Genomic DNA, 24221 nt, shown 5'->3' on the forward strand with positions numbered 1-24221 from the left:
CACCTTAAATAATAATAAATAGCAATAATAATCCTTGCATTTGATGTAGCGCTTTTCACGTCTTCCAGACGTCTCGAAGCGCTTCACAGAATATGCCGTAATGTGAATTGACTGTATATTTGTGGGCGAAACGCGGCAGCCAATTGCGCACCGCAGCATCCCACAAACAGTCGTGGATTGAAAATGACCAATTTATTATCGTTTTGGGTTTTGGAGGGATTATTATTAGGCTCTGTGTGGAGTAAGGAAACTTGCCCAAGGTTTCGCCCTCTGCCTGGAATTGAACTCAGGTCTCTCACTTACAAAGCGAGTGCTCTAACCACTGAGCCACAGGACTCCATTTAGCATTGATCAGGACTGACCACTGTGACTGACCCCCTCCCCGCAGCAACGTTACAAACAAGTTTGTGGGCCACTCATAAGTACGTTGGCTCAGGGATATAACTTTTTTTGTAAAAAAAATATAGGGTGCATAAAGTACCAGTGAATGTGTTTTCATAGCGCTCACAGCATGGAAATGGGCCATTCCGTCCCAATAGTTCAATGTCAATGTATTTTGAAGGCAAATGCAGCAGCCAATGTGCACACAGCTGTGGAGTGGCCATCCGATTTCATTTGGGAGGATTGTTGGTCAGGACACCGGGATAAACTCCCTTCTGCTTTTGAATAATGCCGCGGGGTCTTTAACATCCAGCGTAACAGGCATCCTCGGTTAACGTCTCATCCAAAGGACGGCACCTCCGATAACGCAGTGCTCCTCCAACAATGGTAAACGAGATTAGAGACAGACAGAAATGCAAACTTTTTATTTACTTTGATTATATAAAAACAGGTTCCAGGTTTCCACATAATCCTTAGTTGTTCAGGAAATCACATTACTTCCATTGCCCATCATTACATTAAAAAAATATTTTTCCACCAACCATAATTTTCACTGTTATGATTATAATTCAAAATGAGATACATTCGTGTAAACATACACAGAATCTGCGTTCTTGATGAATGAATTCATTTTGGTCCCTAAAACTGAATGTAAATATCTTTACCATATTTTGGGGGAATAGACGAATATGAAAAATCTGGCGATTCAGGGAATTCTACTACTGTTGTTTTATCATCGCACTGCAATATTGCAAAGCTGATACACTTTTGAAGAAGCATCTCGTCCGGTGAAAATTCACACTTTCAGAATCAATTTCCACATGGATCCTGCGATGAACCGCAACTCAATCTCACACCTCAAAATACAGCAGGTATTTAAACCAACATCCTTGGCATATGTCATTTCATACTGCATTGACAACATTTTAAAAACATTATAATACACAGCAGAATGGAGGCAGGTTCTTAAACAGTAAGAGGAAATCCTGAATGTCAAAATTGATTAATATCAAAAACAATATAGAACACAAGGCTGTACCATTACTGTTAAAGATACTCAAAATACTCCAGCATTTAATGGTGTCATGCCACCCCCAACTCACTGGTGGGTTTGAGGTTTGGGTTGATTGTCAAATGGTGGATCGTAGCATGATTCTTGTATTATTAAACCAAGTTGATTACTAGCACTGCAAATGTCCAGTTCTGGTATTTCTACCACAGCAGCATGGACATTATTGCCTCTTCTTCTTCTTGGTTAATGGCTGTGTCAGGATTGAAATGTACAGCTTAATCCAAGAGTAGGTGACCCCTATTGCACAGTACATAGAGGTGAGCAGTAGTGGCACAAAGGGGAAGCTCAGCTGCCAGGGTGATAGAGGATAGATGATTTCACAAATGACTTCTAGAGGAACCAAGCCAATAAGGTAGATGGATTCAGGCCAGTTCAGAAGTGGTCCCTCTTTCCTGGAGAGTTAATAACAGATGAATTTTTAATCGTTTATCAAATGCACTTTTTAAAAGTTTCAATAAGATGAACATTTGAAATCAAAAACATCTGAATCTTTGTTGGTAGTCGCTTTGGAACTAATAAAAATTGGTGCCAATTATGAACAGACTATATTAATTATCCAACACAACTTGCATTTATATAGTGCCCTTCACTGAGTAACACCTTGGAGCGTTTGGACAATGTTGGATATCGAGCAGGGAGGGTGGGAAGGATGAGGGAGGTGACTATAAATTGTCAAAGAGGTTTCTTTTTAGGCTGTTTTATAAAATGGATAGAGGGAGTGAAATGGAGGGAGTCTATTTGATGAGGGAATTTCCAGAGGGTGGATGGATTGTGATGGCTAAGCCAGTGATGAACAAGCAGGTTTGCTGAACGGAGGGGAGTGAGCAGAAGAGTGAAGCTGGAAAAGACCGCAAAAGTTGGGAGGAGTGAGGACATGAAGGGATTTGTCAGTGAGGATCTTGAAATTGAACTGGGAGATAGGGAGACAATGGAACGTGACAAGGATGGGGGTGATGGGCATGCAACATTTTGTGCTGATGAGGAGAGGGTGGTTTTGGATGAGCTGGAGGAACAATGGAGCGAGAGGAGTACATTGAAAAGTAGAATCAAGGGGTGAAGGAAGCATTAATGAGGGTTTTGGCAATATTGGGCATGAGGACAGGGATGGAGGGGGGCATTGTGGAGAAGATGCAGAAAAGCGTCATTGACCAGGGACAAGAAGTGACGGTAGAAGGAAAAAGAGATAAGTGTTGAACCAAATGCCAAAGTTGTGCACTGGTTCAGTGAGTCAAAGAGAGAAGGAAGAAGTCGGAGTGAGGAGACGTTGACGGGAGCAGAGAATGGCTTCCGTGTCGCCAACGTGGGGCTTCAGTTCTACACTCACAAGATGTGAAATTAACAGAACTAAACATAAAACCGCTTCAGCACTTGCCTATAAAAACAGTCACTATGCACGACCGTAATTATCTGTGAAGCTCTTTGAGATGGCCTTGTTGTTACAAATCCTATAATGATATGCAATAACTATTAATTGACCGTAAGAGACCTCCACTTTGGCTAACACAGTGCATTTCAACTCACCTGAACAAAGAGCGCAGAGCAGAAAAACTATAAACGGTGAACAGCAACATGAGGCATATTTTGAGAGGCAATTCTGAAATGGCAGAGAAATAAAATCATAAAGTAGGCAGTGAGTGAACGCAATGTGCTTATGATCCACGTAAAATAAATCCGTTCAATCTGTCAACATAACCTGGATCTCCCTGGAAAAATAACACAGGGCCAAAATAAAATTTGTCACCAAGAATTGGTTGATGACTGAATATTGGGTAAACAATCACAACACATTGCACAAAACTAACAGGAAGAGAATTAATTCATAAAATGTAACCATTTATTTAATACACAAAAGCACAGGTAGTTTTAAAAAAGTACTCTTACAATAAGACCTTGCAGTTATATAACGCCCTTCACACAGGATAGTGTGAATAATTTGGTCACTCAATCCACGACTGTTTGTAGGACAGTGCTGTGTGCAATTGGCCGCCGCGTTTCACCTTCAAAATTCAGTCAATCCACTTTACAGTATATTCTGTATCACGCTTTGAAACGTCTCAAAGATGTGATAAAGCACTATATAAATGCAAGAATTATTATTATTGCTGTCTCTTACCTGGGCCTGTGAAGAGCAGCGGGAAGAAGGAAAAGTGTCCAGTTGTTACTAAGGTAAGATATATCCCAGCATCCTTTCTATTTTCGACAGCAAGCAAACTAAGGATGAGAAAAAATAAAGTTTTCTTAGATAGAAATAGGCCACTCAGCCTGCTGAGTCTGCACTGCTGCATTCCAAAGTAAATAGTTAACTACTGTAGTGATTATGTTGTGAGCAAGCGATTAAAGCCATGTATTGTGCTTTTGACTAATCATGGGATGGAAAAGCAGATTGAACATTTAATCTCTTTCTTTTATTCACCTGCTAGCTTCCCCAAAAAAGTACTTAAATAAAATGTATTTATTATAAATATATATATTATTTACTATATTAGATAAGGGGATGGAGAAGGAAGTGGATAGAGGAGATTTATGAGGAAGATACCAAAGGCTACAATTATGAGGAAAGATTGGAGAAGTTGGGTCGGGTTTCATTGGATTAGAAAAGGTTGAGATAGTACCTTATAGAGGTGTACAAAATTAAGAAGGCTTTTTACACAGCAAATAGGGGAATGAGTTTCCACGGTCCATAGTTATAAGGTATTCACAAAGAGCAAAAGGAAAGCTTAGGAGAGGTGCTCTGACAAATAAAGTGGTGGAAGCAGAGTGGATCTATTGTGGGCTTCAAGAGGAAAGTTGACAGATACATGAAAGCTGTGAAAGCTAGAGGCTTGGAGGCATTAGGATAGGGCAGGACAGTGGGACTGAATGGACACCTTGCTCTAAGAGCCAATGCAGACTCGATGGGTCATATGGCCTCCTTCTGCCCTGTAAATTTCCATGATCCTATAATAATAGGTCTGATTCCGAGTCTGTAACAAATAAAAGATTGAAAAACAGCAACTTCAGTACAGACGCATGAAGCTTATTAATTAAAAAATACCTCAAAGGCAATAAAGCCATGAGGATGGCCTTTTCATGTACGTGCCAGCCAAACAGGAAGGACCCCAAAGCACAGAGAATCAGGCACTGTAGGAAGCCTTTGGCTCCTCGCGGGCTTCTCCATAGATGCAGGACAGCCGGCTAGAAAAGAACACAACACAAGAGATAAAATATAATGACAATCCTTATATTTAACACAGCATCTTTCAAGGGAGGGTTTCTCAAAGTTCTTTTACGGAATATACTATCAAGTGCAGCGACTTGTGTATTTTGTAAGCGAATGCAGCAGCCAATTTGCACACAGCATTGTCCCACAAACAGCCATGGAGTGAGTGGCCAATTTTATCTGGGCGCTTGTTGGCCAGGGAGAAACTCAACAGTTCTTGAACAGTTGAACCTGAACAGGCAGACAAGACCCTGGTTTCACATCTCATCCGAAGAATGGCACCTCTGCCAATGCAACACGCCCCCAGCACTGCAATGGAGGATTAATTTAGATTATGAGCTCAAAATCCCAACATGGGACTTGAACCCACAATCTTCTGACTCAGAGGTTCTCCAATTGCTCCAGGCTAACACCTGCCACAATACCCAATAAATAAAAAAACCTTTGCATTGGATACAGTGCGAAAGGGTAGGACATTAGGATTAAAGGATATGACAAGATCTAATAAGCTGTTGGAACAGGCTTGATGGACTGAATTGCCTCCTCCTGTTCCCGTTTTCCTATAATCATATGATAAATTCACTGATGAGCAAAGGATTACACACTCGGAATATCAAGAATTACGGAAGGTTTTTAGCATAGAAAAAATCATTGACCCCATCGAGTTTGCTGGCGTTCGCTTTTCATTGGAGCTTCCTACCATAAACACCTTCCAAAGCACTTTTCTTGACATTTCATTTTTCTTTCATTAATTATTCAATTTCCCTTAAAGGTTGTTATCGGTTCATTTCCAACAGATATTTGTGATGATCTAAAAGTCATCCGTGTAAAAATATTTCATAATCCTTGTATTTGATATAGCGCTTTTCATGTCTTCTAGACGTCTCAAAGCGCTTCACAGAATAGACTGTCAAGTGAATTGACTGTATATTTGTGGGCGAAATGCCAATTGAGCACAGCAGTGTCCCACAAACAGTCGTGGATTGAAATAACCAATTTATTATTTTTTTCTTGAGGGATTATTATTAGGTGTGTGGAGTAAGGAAACTTGCCCAAGGTTTCGCCCTCTGCCTGGAATTGAACCCAAGTCTCTTGCTTGCAAAGCGAGTGCTCTAACCACTGAGCTACAGGTCTCCACAAACAACCTAACAAGTGATAACCGTTAATTTTACACCGTTGCATTATTGAATTGTCGATTAGTGAAAATGATCTTTCTCTATTTGCCTTATGAAAACCATTCAGAACTTCGAAAACTCTTAGATTTTATCTCCCGCCACAAACCATCTCTGTTCCAACAAAAAACAATTCAAGTCTCTCCAATACTATGCCTCTCACCCCTGGTATCAGCCTAGTGAATCTCCACTGTGCCATCTCCATGACTGCGATGTCCTTCCTCCCTCAAATTACAGAACACGGAATTATTTGGAAATCCTAGGCTGGAACTGACCATTATAGAGAGCAGCGTACAGACTAAAGTTGCAAATGGTGTCACAGAGGGTAAAACCGTGTGCTGGTACCCCTGAACTAAGCCTCCCGTCATTGTTGCTTTTGAAATCTTCTCAGGATCCAGGAATTTTAGCCTTAAACCTGCAGCAATCACAAGAAAAGTTAGTCATCAATTCAAATGGGGCATATTCCACGAGAGTAAAATAAGGCTCTTGAAAATCTTTCCGAGGTTTGTGATTCGGCTTTAGTCAGACTCTAGCATAAATAGCAAAAGTGGCAACAGAGAATAAAAAATTCAGATTTGGCAGATACGAATCACATAAAATATTCTCAGTCTGGTTTGGATACTCTTATCCCTCACTCCTACACCACCCCTCCCCTATGCTCGGGCCCCGACACCTGACTGTTCAGCGCTTTGTGCTTTGGGACGTCCTCCCGTAGTGAAAGGCGCTCTATAAATGTAATCTTGTTATTTGTTGTTGTTGTTGTCTTAAGGGTGGTGATGGGTTTCTGCATGTGTCAGACACTCGGCTGATCAAATTTTTAAAAAATATTAGCATTATAGAGCAATGTAATTATAAGGTACCTTGCAAGAGTGCGAGTTTAATCAACGGGGCATCTGTGAATGCTGGAAGTGACGCCAGTGACTATTTTCTGCCGTGGCTCATTGTAATCCGGTATGTAATTTTATGGACCCAAGACACAAATCTTAATGTCAGCAGTAAATGTCAATACATTAAATGTCTCATCAACGCTACTATGATCTTACCAATCAAAGACAGTGCTTTATCAGCCCCGTTGTACAGAGCCCAGAAATTTGGAGCCCAATATGCGTGGCACAGACCCCGCTTGAAGGGGAAGAGTCGGGCAAGCACCTGAGGCAGGTGACCCTAAGAAAGCAAACAGATATGACTTTTAACATTATAATAATAATTCTTGCATTTGATATAGCGCCTTACATTTCTTCGAAGCGTCTCAAAGCGCTTCACAGAATATACTGTAAAGTTGAATTGACCATATATATTTTGTGGGCGAAACACGGCAACCAATTGTGCACAGCAGTGTCCCACAAACAGTCATGAATTGAGTGATCAAAAAAATAATTTTATTCCTGGGATTATTACCCCGGAAAAGCAATCTGCCAATTGACTAACAACTGGGTTCCTACTTACTGCTAGGTAAACAGAGGCGTGTGGAATAAGGAAACTTGTCCAATGTTTTGCCCTGCCTGAGAATTGAACCCAGGTCCTCTCGCTTACGAGGCAAGTGCTCTGCTCTCCAGCTACACCTGCTGGAATATATGTGCACATAATAAATAATAATAATAATCCTTGCATTTGATATAGTGCTTTTCACGTCTTCCAGACATCTCTAAGTGCTTCACAGATTGTACTGTAAAGTGAATTGACTGTATATTTGTGGGTGAAACACATCAATGTTGGGCAAGAAGAGAATTTAGCTTGACTCTTTCCCCTTCCCAGGCCAAACACTGACTGCAAATTACAATGCAACCGTACCAGAGCTCATGGTGGGGGTGCGAAGAAGTAAAATGTGAAGCTCCTTTGACTCAGTGAATCTACCCAATTAAAACTGTGTGCAGCATTTTGCACGTCTCGTACTCACCATGATTATAAAGGGTCCAAAGGAAACGGCAAAGACAGAACAGACAATGAATCCTAAGGCAAATAGACGGGAACAGCTGAAGCTCCTCCACTGGACAGATCCATCTTATTGGAAAAGAAACATTCATCAACCTCGACAATGTCAAAAGATTCACATTAAGAGCACGAGAAACAGACTTGACAAGTGATGAATAGGAATCAGCCACCCAGGAAACTAAAAGAGAATTTAAAGATATTCATAATTTTTTTTAGCCTTACCTCCTCTTACACTAACCACAATTTGTCCTTATTTTTCCCCATCTTCACCAAATTTACTTCCCCCCCACCCCCCCCCACTCTCCTGACAAAGCTTTGCTCCAACTGGGGTATCATTTACAGGTACCTCACCCTAATGGCCATTATTCATGTTTGAGCCTTAACAGCAAGTTGCGGTCAGTTATTCAATCACAGAAGGCATCACAGCCTTGCCAGATCCAATCCTCTCCTGATATAGACAAATATACACATAAACACACACACACACACACAAAGATTTCAGCAGGGGCCCCTAGCTCACAAATCCTAGCTAATTTACTCCTCTCAAACTCAGGGAGTATACGAAGTCCAATTGTAACATTGCAAACACTGTCCCCATTAAAACCAGCTAACTGAGCACAGACCTGAACCTGTCATGTTCCAGGCTGCATGGCTTACTGCTGAATTGGGCAGTGCCTCTATCCATTTGCTCATCTGGGGGTGCTTTTACTAATTTTTATTTCACAATAATAATAATAATCCTTAAATTTGATGTAGAGACGTCTCAAAGCACTTCACGCGATATTTTGTAAAGCGCAATGATTATAATTTATGGGTGAAACGCAGCAGCCAGTTGCGCACAGCAATGTCATACAGACAACCGTGGTATGAATGACTAATTTGATTCAGGTTTTTGTTGGCCAGGACACCAGGAGAGACTCCCTTGTCTTTTCGAATAGTACCGAGGGATCTTTAACATCCACCTGAACAAGCAGATGGGGCCTTGGCTTAACATCTCATCCGAAAAACGGCACCTCCGGCAATGCAACACCCCTGAGCACTGCAATGGAATGTCATCTTAAACCATTTCGCCCACAAAATATAGACAATTCACTTTACAGTATATTCTGGGGAGCGCTTTGAGACGTCTTGAAAACATGATAAGGCGCTATATCAAATGCAAGGATTATTATTATGTGATTCTAAGCCCCGAGGTGGGTCTTGAACTCACAACGTTCTGACTCAGAGATGAGAGTGCTAACACCTAGCCAGCCTGATACAAGACTGTAAATCTATAAATAATAATCCTTGCATTTGATATAGCGTCTTATCACTTCTTGAGACGTCTCAAAGCGCTTCACAGAATATTCTGTAAAGTATAATGCCTGTATAATTTACTACAGGACTCAGGAATCTGAAAGTTTGTTCATGCCTTATCTTAATGAATCATAAAAAGAAATGCAGAGTTTACCTGGTTTATTATCCGTGAAGCAGTAAGACCGGAGCAGGTAGATGCCGTAGGCAGGAGCCACATAAAGAAAAATGTGCTTAAAGTTCATGAGGATTGCAAAGAGGAGAGCAGCTTCTAAATGCCTTTCCTGTAACAACCACATAATTCACGTGTTGCAAAACTCAATCCCTTTATGTTGAGTTTTAAATTCTGCTAACCATTACGATTTGGGGATACTTTATGGCAGGACTGAAGGAAATTACTTTCCATTTGATTCCAAAACTTTCATAACACGATTTACCTGAAACATCCTGGCAACAGAAAGAAGCATCAAACCGAACAAGAAGCCGTTGTACTGAAAATGAATATCTAGAGGTGAAACTTTAAGAAAAATTTTTTTTTTTGGTGAGGTTAATGCTTCCTTCCTTCCCTCTTATCATTTGAGTCTCGCAACACCATGCACAGCTAAAGAACTACCTACTCCCAGGTCTTTCCTGGTGGCATCCAAAACCCGAATTAACAATAATAATAATCCTTGCATTTGATATAGCGTTTTTCACATCTTCTAAGACGTCTCAAAGCGCTTCACAGAATATACTGTAAAGTGAATTGACTGTATATTTGTGGGCGAAACGCGGCAGCCAATTGCACACAGCAGTGTCCCACAAACAGTCGTGGATTGAAAATGACCAATTTATTACCGTTTTTTTTTGGTTGGATTATTATTAGGTGTATGGAGTAAGGAAACTTGCCCAAGGTTTCGCCCCCTGCCTGGAATTGAACCCAGGTGTCTCGCTTGCAAGGTGAGTGCTCTAACCACTGAGCTACAGGACTCCACGAATTGGGCACATCTCCCTCAAGTTCCCTCACTGTTCATGGAGGTAGTGCCTGACCTGCTCAGCACCTTCCCAAAGTCTCGGTACACAGCAGTCTGGTGTTCCAACATTGCCACTAAGGCCCACTTATTGCACAAATTACAGGCTGCTAAAACTGTTCAGAGCTCACAAACATAACAAGTGTGCAGCCAGCATAAAAGCACAAATATCACAAGTACTAAGAAACAAAGACAACTTAATCCAGACTATTGCTGATGCAAACTCCATTCTGGTTAGATTGTTAATTGTACATTTTGACTAAAAATGCCAATACAGTACTGTATTGCCCACCAATACAAAGTCACTATAATTGACAGGTATTACCTATGAAGCACTTTGAGACATTTCTACATTGATTATAATAATAATCCTTGTATTTGATATAGCGCCTTATCACACCTTCGAGACGTATTAAAGCGCTTCACAGATTATACTGTAAAGTGAATTGCCTGTATATTTTCTGGGCTAAACACACTATACTAAATGTAAGGATAGTAATGTAATAACGTAACCAGTGCTGCATTCACTCACTTAAATTAATCCAGTTGCTTCTTCGTGGGAAAAGAATGAGGAAGACAGTCAGGCACATATTCTAAACATGTCAGTGTATAAAATATTACCTGATACAAATGGGTACTTTACACTGTAAGGATACGATCGATGATCAGCAGTCCAAAATTCCATAGTAGCAGCACTGCGAGTACGAAAGCTGGTCTCTCTAATATTCCCTTTGTTTTTTTCGATCCACTTACACACTTACAACACCTTTGAAAAGAAAACCAAAATGTACTTATTAATAGTGCATTACAATCTCTTTAAATAATAGACATTGTAGTGGAGTAAATGATCACACCGTCCTTTTACTTCTGTGAACTGGGGTTTAAACCCTGGCCTGGACTAATGGGATGAAAGTGCAGCAAACTCCCCCCCACCCAACCCCCCCATGGATCCAACAATCCTCCTCCGAGGATTTGGTGACCAGCTAGAATGATAGCAGGAGGAGTTAACTGACAAGGGAGGGATTGCACTGTTTGAAAGGGGGATGCTGCAAATCAGCGAATATGCAACATGGAAGCACTATTATATTCTAAATGTGTGACATAAAGAGCTTATGGTACCTTTCTGTAGCCACTATGTGGCACTATCTGGTTCCCAATGAAAACAACAACTTGCACTTATATAGCGCCCTCCGACTCAGGGTAGCGTCTCAGAGCGCTTAACAGTGGCGGAGCCTGACTCCAAGCCGGGGTTGGGGAGGTGACTGTAAGCACAGTCGAAGAGGAGGTTTTCAGGTGGGACTTGAAAAAGGGGAAAGAGAGGGCAAGGCGGAGGGATTGAGGGAGAGTGTTCCAGAGTTTTGGGGTGTAGTGGCTGAAGAAGTGACCTCCGATGGTGGGGTGGAGGGTGCCAGTTGAGTGGAGGTGGTGGGTTGAGTAGTGAGGAGGTCAGAGAGGTAGGGAGGTACCAGAGAGTGAAGGGATTTGAACACGAGAAAACACAGACATAAATGCATCGAAAAAAATACTGCAACAAGTTACCTTAAATAGAGAGATGGTTAAATCTTTTGAGAACTGCAAATTACAGCTGAAGTGCCCGATAATCTTACAATTTAAGACAACTGATGTTGGGAAATGTAATTGATCTGAAAATTTCAGGTAGGGTTGAACAACAAAATAGTTTGTTTCCTAGCAATAAACAAGAATGGCTCTTTAGAAACTCAGCTCTGATGTCCTTCAAGGTTTACATTTACTGTTGAGGCTCACTTACTGGTGGATCAGGTGATCCGAGCTGATTTCACATTACTCACTCACATACAAATCGCTTTGTTCCCCGGCACCTCCCTTACCTGCTTACACCCCACTCCTCTGCCTGCCCCCCTCGCTCAGCTGACTCCTACCTCCTGCAGGTCCCTTGTCACCTCAGCTCCACCATCGGCGCCCGTGCCTTCAGCCACTATACCCTGAAACACTGAAACTCTCTGCCTCAATCCCTCCACTTTGCCCTTCTTCAGTTCGCAACTGAAGACCTTCCTCTTCGACCGTGTCTACGATCACCTCCGCACTCTCCGTAGCTCATTGTCAAGCTCTGTGATTTTTAAGCACTCCAAGATGCTATCCTACGTACAGGGTGCTATTTAAAATAAGTTGTTGTTGAACAAGCAGCAGGAACATTGCAGTGTTATAGCGAGCTTCACAATGGGACGTCCTCCCGACGTGAAAGGCGCTCAATAAATGGAATCTTGTTGTTGTTGTTGGTGTGGTTTTAGCTGTTTAGCTAAAACGTCACCAGTTTAAATTACAGCATTAGCCCAACGCACACCCTGAGGTCTCCAACACATAGCTCTTACCAACCTACGAATCTGTTTTGTGAAAGCATAAAAGTAAAATGCAGACGTACTCTTTCACGCCGTAGATGAACAGTATATCTGTGCAGATGACTGAAAGCCGCTGAAATAACACTGTTGCGGGACTGGCATAGTTAAGATTCTTGACAACCAACATCTCCTTGTCAAAATATTGTGCAACGAAGGAGAGCATGTATTCAAACCACGCAAAAAACGGTGGGTAGTCCAAAGTCCATTCTGAAGTTGCCTATATGGAGTTCAGAAGAATGGAAATAAGAGAAAGGGAAGTTAAAAACAGTTAACTTGATTATGCACATAAATAGAACAGGATGTTTGGGTTAACATAAAAGAAACTATATAAATTGTACTATACTACATGCATGTTTTTATATTAGATAATTATTTGGGGAGGACAAGTTTGCAGAGCTACGGGGGAAAGCAGGGGAGTGAGATTGATTTGGATAGCTCTTTTAAAAGAGCCGGCACAGACACCATGGGCCGAATGGCCTCCTTCTGTGCTGTATAATTCTGATTCTATGATGTTAGGATATACACAACACATAGCTCAAGATCTTCCATACAGATCACTGACACTGAATCTCTTAAGTACACTTAAAAGTATAATCAAAGCATCACAATATTTCAGTTCCACAGTATGTAGTCAGCTTCAAGTCAAGCTCCCAGCCCATCTTGAAGAGTCCCCGAATGTCTAGAACTTACATCTGTAAATTGAATGAGGATTATTATGAAGTGCAAATTCATAACATCCTAATTTTTGCTTTTGATATAGTGCCTTATCATAACAATAATCCTTGCATTTGATATAGCGCCTTACCGTGTCTTTGGTACATCTCAAAGCGCTTCACAGAATATACTGTAAAGTGAATTGACTGTATATTTTGTGGGCGAAACATGGCAGCCAATGTGCACTGCAGTGTCCCACAAACAGTCATGGATTGAGTGTCCAAATTATTATTTATTATTTAAAGGGATTATTATCCCCAGAAAAGCGATCCACTAATCAACTAACAACTGGGTTCCTACTTACTGCTAGGTGAGCAGAGGTGTGTAGAGTAAGGAAACTTTCCCAATGTTTCGCCCTGCCTAAGAATTGAACCCAGGTCCTCTTGCTTGCGAGGCGAGTGCTCTAACCACTGCGGTACAGGACTTGGACTATGGCAGGTGATTCATTGATAGAGTAGATCGGGTGAAATAGCCTCCTTCTGTTCTGCAAATTTATAGTTTCTATGCTTAAGTTATCTGCAGACACAAAATATTTTTTGGTCAGCAAACTATCTGACACGTTTGTAAACCAATCACTATGCTTAAGAGAATCCAACCCTGACAGAGTTCCAGACACAAACACCATAGTAGGCAACTAAAAATTGACCGGCTTATTGATGCCAAAAGTGTGCAATTGCTAATTTGACAATATTTTTGTAAATTACTTCATTAATGAAGAAATCAGAAATCATTTTGCGTTTTTTTTTAAAGTGTGCAATGGGGGAACAGTTCATCCTGTCAGTCCAATGTTATAGCGTGGTAAAGAGATGACCAGACTCAGATGTCAAACTATTTGTAATATACAGAATATGACCACCCTTCTAAACCATTACTATGGCACTAACTTAAAACAAAATGTAAAGACTTACTTCATAGTACCACTGTGAAATAGGCAAACTGTGAGTAATTGCCAGCCAGTTTCTGTGCACTTCAAAGTCTGTTGAATGACTACAAGCAAAAATAAATAGTAATTATGTATTATATGGAAATAGGTACATTTGCATTGCATATTTCTCATGTTTCGCCCACAAAAATGCAGTCAATTCACTTTACAGTATATTTTGTCAGCGCCTTGGGACGTCCTCCTGACGTGAAAGGCGCCATACAAATGTAAATCTTGTCATTGTTGTTATATTGATGTGATAAATACACAGGAACAGTCAAGTGTATAATGTTTAAACTCAGTGGCGAATCACTTTGTCACAGATAAATTAGCTGAGAAAATCTGCAAGTCAGAATGAACTGTAAACATTACGAATACAAATGCAAATGTTTTAGAGGGATTAAGGGCAACAAATGTAATCGAAAGTCTTTTTGACATAAAGCACAATACACTCACAACACTCCTGCATCGCCTGTGACGTGGCTATAATCATTGTGTGTGTGTTTTTAAGAAAGCTCAGTTTGATGTGTATCCATTTGAAAAACAATCTCCACTCTTTACTTTTAAACAGGTTTGCCACGAGGCATGGCACTGGCTTCCTATCACCGAAGGGATTGATTCCAAGATCCTCACTCATTTCCAAATCCCTTCAAATTTCCCGACCTGCTTACCCCCCAAACCCACAAGCCGCAGCCTCCGCTTGACTGGCTCTGGCCTTCTGCGTATCCCTCGTGCCCTCCGTTTCATCCACTATGCCCCGAATCTCTGGAACACCCTTCTTCTATCCCTCCTCCTTTGCCCCTTCCTTCCCCATCTTCAGGTCGCTCCTGAAGACCTTCCTATTCAACCATGCCTACGGTTACCTCCTCTGCCTCCCAGCTCGGAGTCGTGCTCCGCCACTGTCAAGCACTCTGGGACGCTACCCTGCGTGAGGGGCGCTAAATAAATGCAAGTTGTTGTTGCAGTGAATCATGTAGGACAGCAAGTTCTCAAGTTCGATCGCAACAGAATTAGAAATGAACCGTACAATTGACCTAAAAGCCTTTGGGTTAGAAGGTTCCTGCAACCGTCAACTGTTGGACCGTGATTATTGGACTGTGACTATTAACAGATGGAAGTTGAGAGTAAGAAATTGGTTGATTGTAATTTTTTCCCCCAAAACAACAACAAACAACACTACTCTTCAGACAAGGGTTTGCACCTGAGCGGGGGGGGGTGGGTTTTGGAGGGTTGAAGGGCCAAGGGTGTGCGAACATGACCCAAAGCGCAGTCAAAGATGAAGGCTTGAAGGAGGTGAGGAAAGGGTCACCAGGATGGAGTTCCAGAGAGTGGAGGCTGACCGTCGACATGAGAGAGGGCAGGAGATGCAAAGCAAGTCAGTGCCTGCTGAGCGGAGGGAGTAGGCAGGTTGGTGCATCCAAGAAGATCGCAGAGGTAGGGTGGGGCACGACGGTGGAGGGATTTAAAAGTGAGGACCGAGAACTTGAACTCAATCCTCTGGGGGAGTCATTGGAGCTGGATACGGAGAGGAGTGATAGGCTCACAGAGCCCATTGTAGGAGAGGACATGAGCTGCGGAATTCTGGATGTGGAAGGAAGTCCTGAGGATCAGAGAGACAGTGTAGTCTAACCTTGATGTAGGGATAAGGATCTCGGTGGCCCAAGGGGAGAGGTAGTGGGGAGATGGGCAATATCGCAGGTCAGACCACGGATGTGGAGGATTATAAGCCCCTCCCGAGACCTCAGCCCCCCCCCACCCAACCTCTGCCCCTCCCGAGACCTCAGCCCCCCACCCAACCTCTGCCCCTCCCAGACCTCAGCCCTCACCCACCCCTCTGCCCCTCCCCAGACCTCAGCCCCCACCCACCCACCCAACCTCTGCCCCTCCCAGACCTCAGCCTCCCCCCACTGACCTCTGCCCCTCCCTCCAGCCCTCCAGGGTTTCCTCCCAACACCTCAGGGGCCCCTCAGCGCTTTGGGATGTCCTCCGGATGTGAAAGGCGCTCTATAAATGTAATATTGTTGTAGTTGTTGTTGTTGGGGCTGGGGGTTTGGAGGTTGGGGGCTGGGGGTTGGGCCAGGGGTTGGGGATTTGGGGCTGGGGTTGGGGGGGGGGGTTGAGGATGGGGCTGTTTGGGTGGGGGGTTTGGGGGGGGTTGGGGGAGGGGGGGTTGGGAGGTTGGGGTTGGGGGAGAGTTGGGGTTGGGGGCTGGGGGTAGGTGGGGGGGGTTGGGGTTGGTTGGGGTGGGAGGTTGGTGTTGGGGGGTTGGGGGCTGGAGGGATGTTGGGGTTGGGGGGATGTTGGGGGGGTTGGGGTGGGGGGTGGGAGGGTTGAGGGGGGGGTCTCGGGCAGCGAATAAAACCGGATTAAAATCGAAGTGTAAGCGGTTTGAGGCGGGGCCTCCCCGCTCCCCCTCCCTCTCTCCCCCTCCCCCGCTCCCTCTCTCCCCCGCTCCCTCTCCCCGCTCCCTCTCCCCCGCTCTCTCTCTCCCCCTCTCTCTCTCCCCCGCTCCCTCTCCCCCTCTCCCCTCCCTCTCTCCTCCTCCCCCCTCTCTCCCCCTCCCCTCCCTCTCTCCCCTCTCCCCCTCTCTCCACCTCCCCCTCTCTCTCTCCTCTCCCCCTCCCTCCCTCTCTCCCCCTCCCTCCCTCCCCCTCTCTCCCTCCCCCTCCCTCTCTCCCCCTCTCCTCCTCTCTCTCCCCCTCTCCTCCCCCCCCCCAAAAAAAAATACTAATGTAAATATAAATGAGAGGCCTCTCTTACTAGGAGGGGATGAGCAGACACTTGAGGAGGGTGACGGAGGCCGCGAGCGGCGCCACCGCCCAGGTCCCGGGCGCCGCCATTGCTCCACTTCCCGCCGGTGGCGAGGCTGCGGTTTACCCGCTATTCCAATCCGTTCCGTAGCCCAAAGTCCTGCCTGAAGTAGCCCAAAAAGTAGCCCCGGTGGTGCGGTGCCTCACAGTCACTGACACACAACAGTGGAGGACGATGATAATTGCATTCAGAAGTATTTATTGCATTCAGTGCAATGATCGTCATGATAATTAATGATAATAATCCTTGCGCTTGGTACCGCGCCTTCTCGCGTCGCCGAGACGCCTTGGAGCGCCTTCACAGGATAATAATAATAATAATAATAATAATAATAATAATTATCCTCGCATTTGATATAGCGCTTTTCACGTCAGGAGGACGTCCCAAAGCGCTTCACAGAACACACTGTAAAGTGAATTGACCGTATATTTGTGGGCGAACGCGGCGGCCAATTGCGCACAGCGATGTCCCACAAACAGTCGTGGATTAAGTGAACCAAATTAACCACTGAGCTACAGGACTCCGCAGCAGATGATAATCTGCTGCGGAGTCCTGTAGCTCAGTGGTTAATTTGGTTCACTTAATAACTGCTTTACAATTGTCCAGGATGGTCCGTGTGAACCTTCACACCCTCAGCTGCCCGACAATTGTTTTCAGGTTTAAAGCTGGGACCGTCCTTCAGTGCAGTGCCCAAAAGCTAATCCGAATAAGACCGATCAACACATTCCTTACATCTGAACCGATTTAACTCTTAAAGACTCGCATGCTGCAATTTTCGCATAACATTTTATCTAAAGGTGTACCAACCACCCTGTAATATACCACACTTAAACATAAACTACAATTTAGCTTATCTCTGATTAGATTTAAACCCCCCCCCACCCCGCTGTATAGTGACCAGCCAAAATTCCTCAATGGGCGAGGATTCGTCTATGCAGACGATCTCTGCATCACCACCCAATCGGGAAGATCTGAGGACATTTCAGCACATGCTAACCCACTCCCTGAGTGTATTTGGAGAATACTATCGCACGTGGACCCTGAATGCCAACCCTGTTTAAGTACAGTGAGTATCTGATATCATTAAATAATCACGCTGATTCAAGTCCATGCAACGAACAAATAAATCATACTGGATTTTTTGAACAAAGAATCGTAAATCAGCCCAGCATCCTATCTATTGTGCGTGAAACTGCAGGATAACAGGGCCAGAGGAAACCGGGGAGAAGGAATGGATAAAGAATCCACCTTCACTGACTGCGATTTTTATCACATGGCTGACCAACATTTCTAGACTGCAGATTTGCTGATGAGAAAATAGAACATAAAGGGGCTTGCAGGTCTCCCTAACTAATCTTTTGTCGTTTGCCGTGGCTCCGGTTCTGGTTTCAGCCCACTCTACCGACAGAAAACTTAAATCTTCTGGGTTCTTACAAACAGGTAAAACTTGCCACTCAAACCTGTAGTAGAACTTGGAACTCAGGAGCCTCAGTAAGGCAACTGATGTGCAAAATAACCTGGCGGTAACAATGTTTGCAGGACATGAGTGGACTGCCTTTGAATCATGGATAATGTTGAGCGTTACGTTCTTTATTCTGCTGATCTTCGGGTCTGCCGTCTGCAGAAGTTCCAGCAAAGGCTGGATCTGGAAAAAATCCGCTTCTCTCTTCAGCAAATCCAACTCTTGGAAGTCAACAGGAAGGTCCAAATGCGAATTGCGGAGGAAATTGAGGATGTACCGGAACATTTCTCCATCTCGGTCTATGAAGTAGTTCCCCTGTGAGTCGCTGCTGGTGGGCATTGCTCCACTAAACATCGAGCCCAGCATGGACTCTGGGTACCGGGTTAGAGTGGTCAGGGAAGTGCTGTACAACCTCCCCCCTACGTTCAGTGTCACTGGTTTGGACATAATGAATAGGGATCTGCCTCTGCCTGGGAGAAGGAAACAAAACAAGGATAAAAACATAGACTTCTCAAAATAATAATAATAAGCATTCCATTTGTTATATGGTCTCTCACGTCATCGAGATATCCCAAAGAGCTTCACAGCATATACTGTAAAGTAGATTGACTGTGTATTTTGTGAGTGAATCGTGACAGCCAGTTACGCAAAACAATATGCCACATACAGCCAGGGAGTGAGCAACCAATTTAATGAGGTGGATTGCTGGCCAGGACACCAGGAGCAACTCCCTTCCCTTTTTGAATAGTGCCATGGATCTTTAACACCCATCTGAACGGGCATTTTGGAGTCAGCCGTTTTGTCCGGCTTAAGCGGCGTCCGAAGCTAACCAAAGTTCTCTTCCTGCCCAGTAGAGGAACGGCGGCTGCACCTTCTCCCTCCCATTGCTCTTCCCATTGCTGTTCCCATCGGACAGCAAGGGGACCAATTAGCGGTGACTCGGAGACGATTGACAGCCTTTGAGCTGCTTGTGAATGAATGAGCACTCCAGCCATTCACAAGCAGCTCCAGCTGTCAATCAGTTGCAATTTGATTCCTCCCATTTCCTCCCTTGTTTCTTCCCGGTTCTCCGCTCCCTCACTGATTGACAGCCTAGAGCTGCTTGTGAATGGCTGGAATCCGCTGTAAATCAGTTGCAATTTGATTCTGCCCATCTCCATCCCGGAGCCACTCGTGGCTTCGTGGAGCCGCTCGAGACACAGACGGGGCGAGTGGAGTTGATGCAGCAACGACAACCAACACGGCATTTTGTCCGGATTAATCAGAATTTGTTCGAATTAACAGGCAAATTCAAAACAGGGAAGAATACAAATGAATCAGGACCGGGCGTTTTGTATAATTTATCCGGGGTCTGGGGTTAACAGGCGTTCAGCTAAAGCGGCTTACACCGTATTTTAAATGATTTTCTTTATAGAGCGTCTCAGCTCTTCCCAACTCCTCCAATGTTGTTGCCCGTTGTTTGTAAATTTCTGACCATGGGCGATCGCTTTATATCTACAGTTACCCTCATCTGTTCGTAGTGAGGTAATAGATTTGTATTTATATGGTGTCTTTTACGCAGGATAGCAACTCAGAGCACCTCACGGTTGCAGAGTTGGATGCTTTGGGAAGGGTGAGTGGGTGATCTTAGGGGTGGACGAAGATGCAGATGTGACAGTGGGTTTTAAAGATAACAGTAATAATCTTTGCGTCTGATACAGTGCTTTATCACGTCTTCGAGATTTAAAAGAAAATATTGAAGGGTTTATTCCCCCGGGGAAGCGATCCACCAATCGACTAACAACCAGTTTCCTATTTATTGCTAAGTAAACAGAGGCATGTCGGAATAAATAAACTTGCCTAATGTTCCGCCCTGTCCGGGAATCAACCACAGAGTCTCTCCCTTGCGAGGCGAGTGTTCTAACCAATATGCTCCAGGGCTCCACAAAGATAGGTAAAGAGGGGGAAGGCGGAGGGACTCATGCAGTGCTCTGAGACTCTAACCTGCGTGAAGGATACTGTATAAATACAGGTTGTGGTGGTGTTATTTACAGCACAGAAGAAGGCCATTTGGCCCATCGTGCCTGTCCTTACAGTCTGAAAGCGCCTTTTCGTGCGGTTCCACCCTCCCTCCTTTCATTCATACCCCTTTTATCTGTTGCATTTACATATTTTGATTGACTTTTGTTTAGGAATTAAACACCTTTTTGAACGAAAGGAGTATGTGCTAGAACTATTTGAGAAAGGATTTGACACGGCTGCAATTAGATCCTGTTTATACAGTTTAAAAGAAAGGCTGCTCGACATCTCCATGTTTATACCCCTCTCCCAATCACTCTCGGAGCAAGACTATCCAAATTCACTCAAGTTTAGTTGGAAAGCAGGAGGCAACGATGCCTCAAAAAGAGTTTTAAGTGAAAAGCTTAATGTATGGGTTTCTTACCGTCAATCTGAAGGGTGGTTCTGGAATGACAACTGGGAAGCACTTTGCCCTCTGGGCGTTGTGGTTTTCAAGATCTTTCTCGGAATACCACTTAGTGAATGCAGTCTATTGCTTTCAAATTATTTTGTACTGTTACATGGATAGAGCACGGAATTCGGCCCAACTGCTCCCATACCAGTATAACTCCACGCAAGCACTCGTCCTTCCTATTCCTATCACCAATACCCCTCTAATCCCCTCTCCCTCATGAGGTGAGTGACTGCTGATTAAGCAATGCAGCTCCAACTGGTGGAGCCATCGCTCAATGGGAAGGGACGTGTGTCTGAGCTGGGAAGGAAGATGTTCTCATGCATTTCATGCTGAGCTGTTTTGCCCACCAGGAAGCACGCAGGGCTTATTACTTGACCATCAATTAGTTATTTGACATCCACAAGTGCGGGTTGAGCCTTAGTGAGGGCTCAGAACACCTCACAGTGGTGGAGCTGGATGCTGAGCAAAGGGGGGAGGGAAGGGAGCGGAGTGACCATACGTGCGGTCGAAGGGGCAGGTGTTTAAGTGGGATTTAAAGAGACTTGTGACTATCCTGGAATCCTGTAATAATAATGATAATCCTTGCATTTGATATAGGGCTTTTCACATCTTCTCGACGTCTCAAAGTGCTTCACAGAGTAATCATAATAATAATCCTTGCATTTGATATAGCGCTTTTCACGTCGGGAGGACGTCCCAAAGCGCTTCACAGAACACACCGTAAAGTGAATTGACTGTATATTTGTGGGCGATCGCGGCAGCCAATTGCGCACAGCAATGTCCCACAAACAGTCATGGATTGAAAATGACCAATTTATTATTGTTTTGGGTTTTGGAGGGACTATTATTAGGCTCTGTGTGGAGTAAGGAAACTTGCCCAAGGTTTCGCCCTCTGCCTGGAATTGAACTCAGGTCTCTCACTTGCAAAGCGAGTGCTCTAACCACTGAGCTACAGGACTCCACGAAGCGTTTGTCAGAAACCACACCAAGCATATTATTAAAACGTTTTATTAGCAATTATAGAACCACACAAGCATAATCATCACGTTACACCCGATGCATTATCATTACTTGTCGCGTTTAAATGACTACTAAAGCAGCATCTTAACAAGATACACTCAATACCAAAATTCTAAACGTATATAAACAAAACCTTATGTGATATATGAAGTGTGCCTCAGTAATCTCGAACTGTTTTGTATGTATGTTGGGTGCGTGTTTTAGTAAGTAATAATAATAATATTAATAATAATAAGTAGGAGAGACACTCCCAAGTAGGCAGGAAATCGTGACGAAGTTCTAAGGCTGGCGCAAAAGTTAAACAATGTCCCTGGCTTGCTTCTAGCTGCAAACGTCTCTTGGTGGTCCACTCCGGCAAGGGCTGAACTTGTTCTCTTTGCGGTCCACTCCGGCGCGAGCTGGACTTGTCCTCTTTCCCTCAAAGGCGTTCTTCTTCCTCTCCTTAAAAGTTCGTCCCCTTCCTCTCCTCAGAGGCTCGACTACTTCTAAGTTTTGGCTACTGTTTTTTGTACCCTTTTTCGCCAGCCATCTCGTTTCTTCTCATTACTGCTTTCCTACTCTCTGCGCTTTTCCCAGGCATTCTTTCCCTATCTTCAAGTCGTTTCTCCTTGTACCAGCTAGTGTATCTTCTGCAAAAGAGCAATATTCCTATTCCATCTTATCTAGCCTAACCAAACAACCTGACTCCATGTCCCTGAAGTTTCAGTCCTTCTAACTCTGTCCGTGTGACCTGCTCACTTTAAGCTTTTTCCTCAATTGCTGATTTTGTATACCTGTCCACACAGTTGGCCTTCCATCCATTCTCCTGGTTCAATTATCCCAGGTTCCTATCTCTCCTGCTCGTAGGTCATATGCTCTTGTAAGCACAGATGGCCTACCATTCATCCTCTTGATCCAGCTACCCTTAAAATAATAATAAAAATAATCCAAAATAATAATAAATTGGTAATTTTCATTCTACGACTGTTTGTGGGACATTGCTGTGCGCAATTGGCTGCCGCGTTCGCCCACAAATATACAGTCAATTCACTTTATAGTATATTCTGTGAAGCGCTTTGGGACGTCCTCCCGACGTGAAAAGCGCTATATCAAATGCAAGGATTATTATTATTATTATTATTATCTTCCCTGGCTATGGGTCGCACTCCAGTGTAGTCCTCCTAACTCGGTGCCTCTACTAGGACTGTGGGTGTGTACATGTGTGCCACGTGGCAGTTTTATTTCTTTAATTCATTCTACTTAATTCATATATTCACTACATGACCAATACAATGATTCTTATACTATAATCCCAACTATTTACACTGATAATAGCAGGCGTTACATCAAACAACCAACGGTCTCTTCTCTGGAAGTGGAACGTTGAGAAACACCAGGATGGTCTGCAAGATCTCATCCAGCTGATGGCTGTTTTCAGGCTGGTTTAAACAAGGTGGGACCATCCTTGAGTACGGTATCAGTGAGCTAATCTACGAGCTAATCTGAATTAAAACAATGTAGGACCATTATATCAACAGCTAACAAGAGAGCTGCAGCTGCAATCAACACATGTCTTACGTCTGAACTGATTTAACTCTTCAAGACACGAACACACTGTCATTTTCCCATAACATTTTATCTAAAGTTATATCAACTACATAAATGTCAAAATATAATACATATCAACTACATACGTCACGCTTAAACATAAACTCTACAATTTGGCTAACTCTGATTAGGCTTATAGTGTGTACAACTCATTCTGATGTGGACTAATGATTGCATAAGCATTTCTAACTGAACTAATAATATTTCAAGCAGTAATATTTCTGATTTCAACAGTCCACGCCCTTGAATTCGGGAATCTTATTAATATTTTGCATTCACACATATAATTGCTGATTTAGTTTTGCTGATAAAGTCCAAATTACTGGACAGTTAAGGGTTTGCACCTGAGCCAGAGGTTGGAATCAAGAGGGTTGGAGAGAAGGGGTAGTGGGGGTTGGAGTGCGTCCAAAGGCACAGTCAAGGAGGAAGGTCTTGAGAAGGGTTTTGAAGCAAGGGGGGAGCGAGGCGAAGAGATTCAGGGATGGATTTCAAGAGGGTGGGGCAAAAAAGCTGAAGGTGAGGTGGGCAGGAGGGGACATGGAGCAGGCCAATGCTCGCCAAATGGAGGGAGAGGACAACAACAACAACAACAAGATTGCATTTATAGAGCGCCTTTCATGGCGGGAGGATGTCCCAAGGCACTGGACAGTTGGGTCGGGACCCAAGTAGGGGGGAAATGATCAGAGTGAGGGGAGGGAAGGGAGGGAGCGAGGAGGGGGTAGAGTCGAGAGGGGAGCTGAAGGCACGGTTGAAGAGAAAGGTCTTGAGACCGGCCTTGAAGGAGGAAAGGGAGGAAGCGGCAAAGGCACTGGGGGATGG

The 24221-nt window shown here is 43.9% G+C and overlaps 2 protein-coding genes across 2 annotated transcripts; both read right to left on the reverse strand.

Annotated features, from left to right (window-relative positions):
- Positions 1 to 791: 791 nt before the first annotated feature.
- On the reverse strand, positions 792 to 16935 carry alg8 (ALG8 alpha-1,3-glucosyltransferase). Its single transcript, XM_007891303.2, has 13 exons — positions 16831 to 16935; positions 14057 to 14135; positions 12458 to 12651; positions 10716 to 10825; positions 9487 to 9554; positions 9207 to 9333; positions 7722 to 7825; positions 6868 to 6988; positions 6100 to 6239; positions 4488 to 4627; positions 3567 to 3664; positions 2975 to 3047; positions 792 to 1845 (listed from the first exon to the last, which is right to left on the reverse strand). Exons 1-13 carry the CDS (start codon positions 16908 to 16910, stop codon positions 1614 to 1616), a joined length of 1566 nt encoding a protein of 521 aa, XP_007889494.2. The 5' UTR covers positions 16911 to 16935; the 3' UTR covers positions 792 to 1613.
- Positions 16936 to 18058: 1123 nt separating this feature from the next.
- On the reverse strand, positions 18059 to 18812 carry LOC121848898 (BTB/POZ domain-containing protein KCTD21-like). Its single transcript, XM_042334432.1, has one exon. The coding sequence runs from the start codon at positions 18788 to 18790 to the stop codon at positions 18059 to 18061; it is 732 nt and encodes a 243-aa protein (XP_042190366.1). The 5' UTR covers positions 18791 to 18812.
- Positions 18813 to 24221: the final 5409 nt, after the last annotated feature.

This window comes from Callorhinchus milii, unplaced genomic scaffold, assembly GCF_018977255.1.
Source record: "Callorhinchus milii isolate IMCB2004 unplaced genomic scaffold, IMCB_Cmil_1.0 Scaffold4, whole genome shotgun sequence".
NCBI lineage: Eukaryota > Metazoa > Chordata > Chondrichthyes > Chimaeriformes > Callorhinchidae > Callorhinchus > Callorhinchus milii.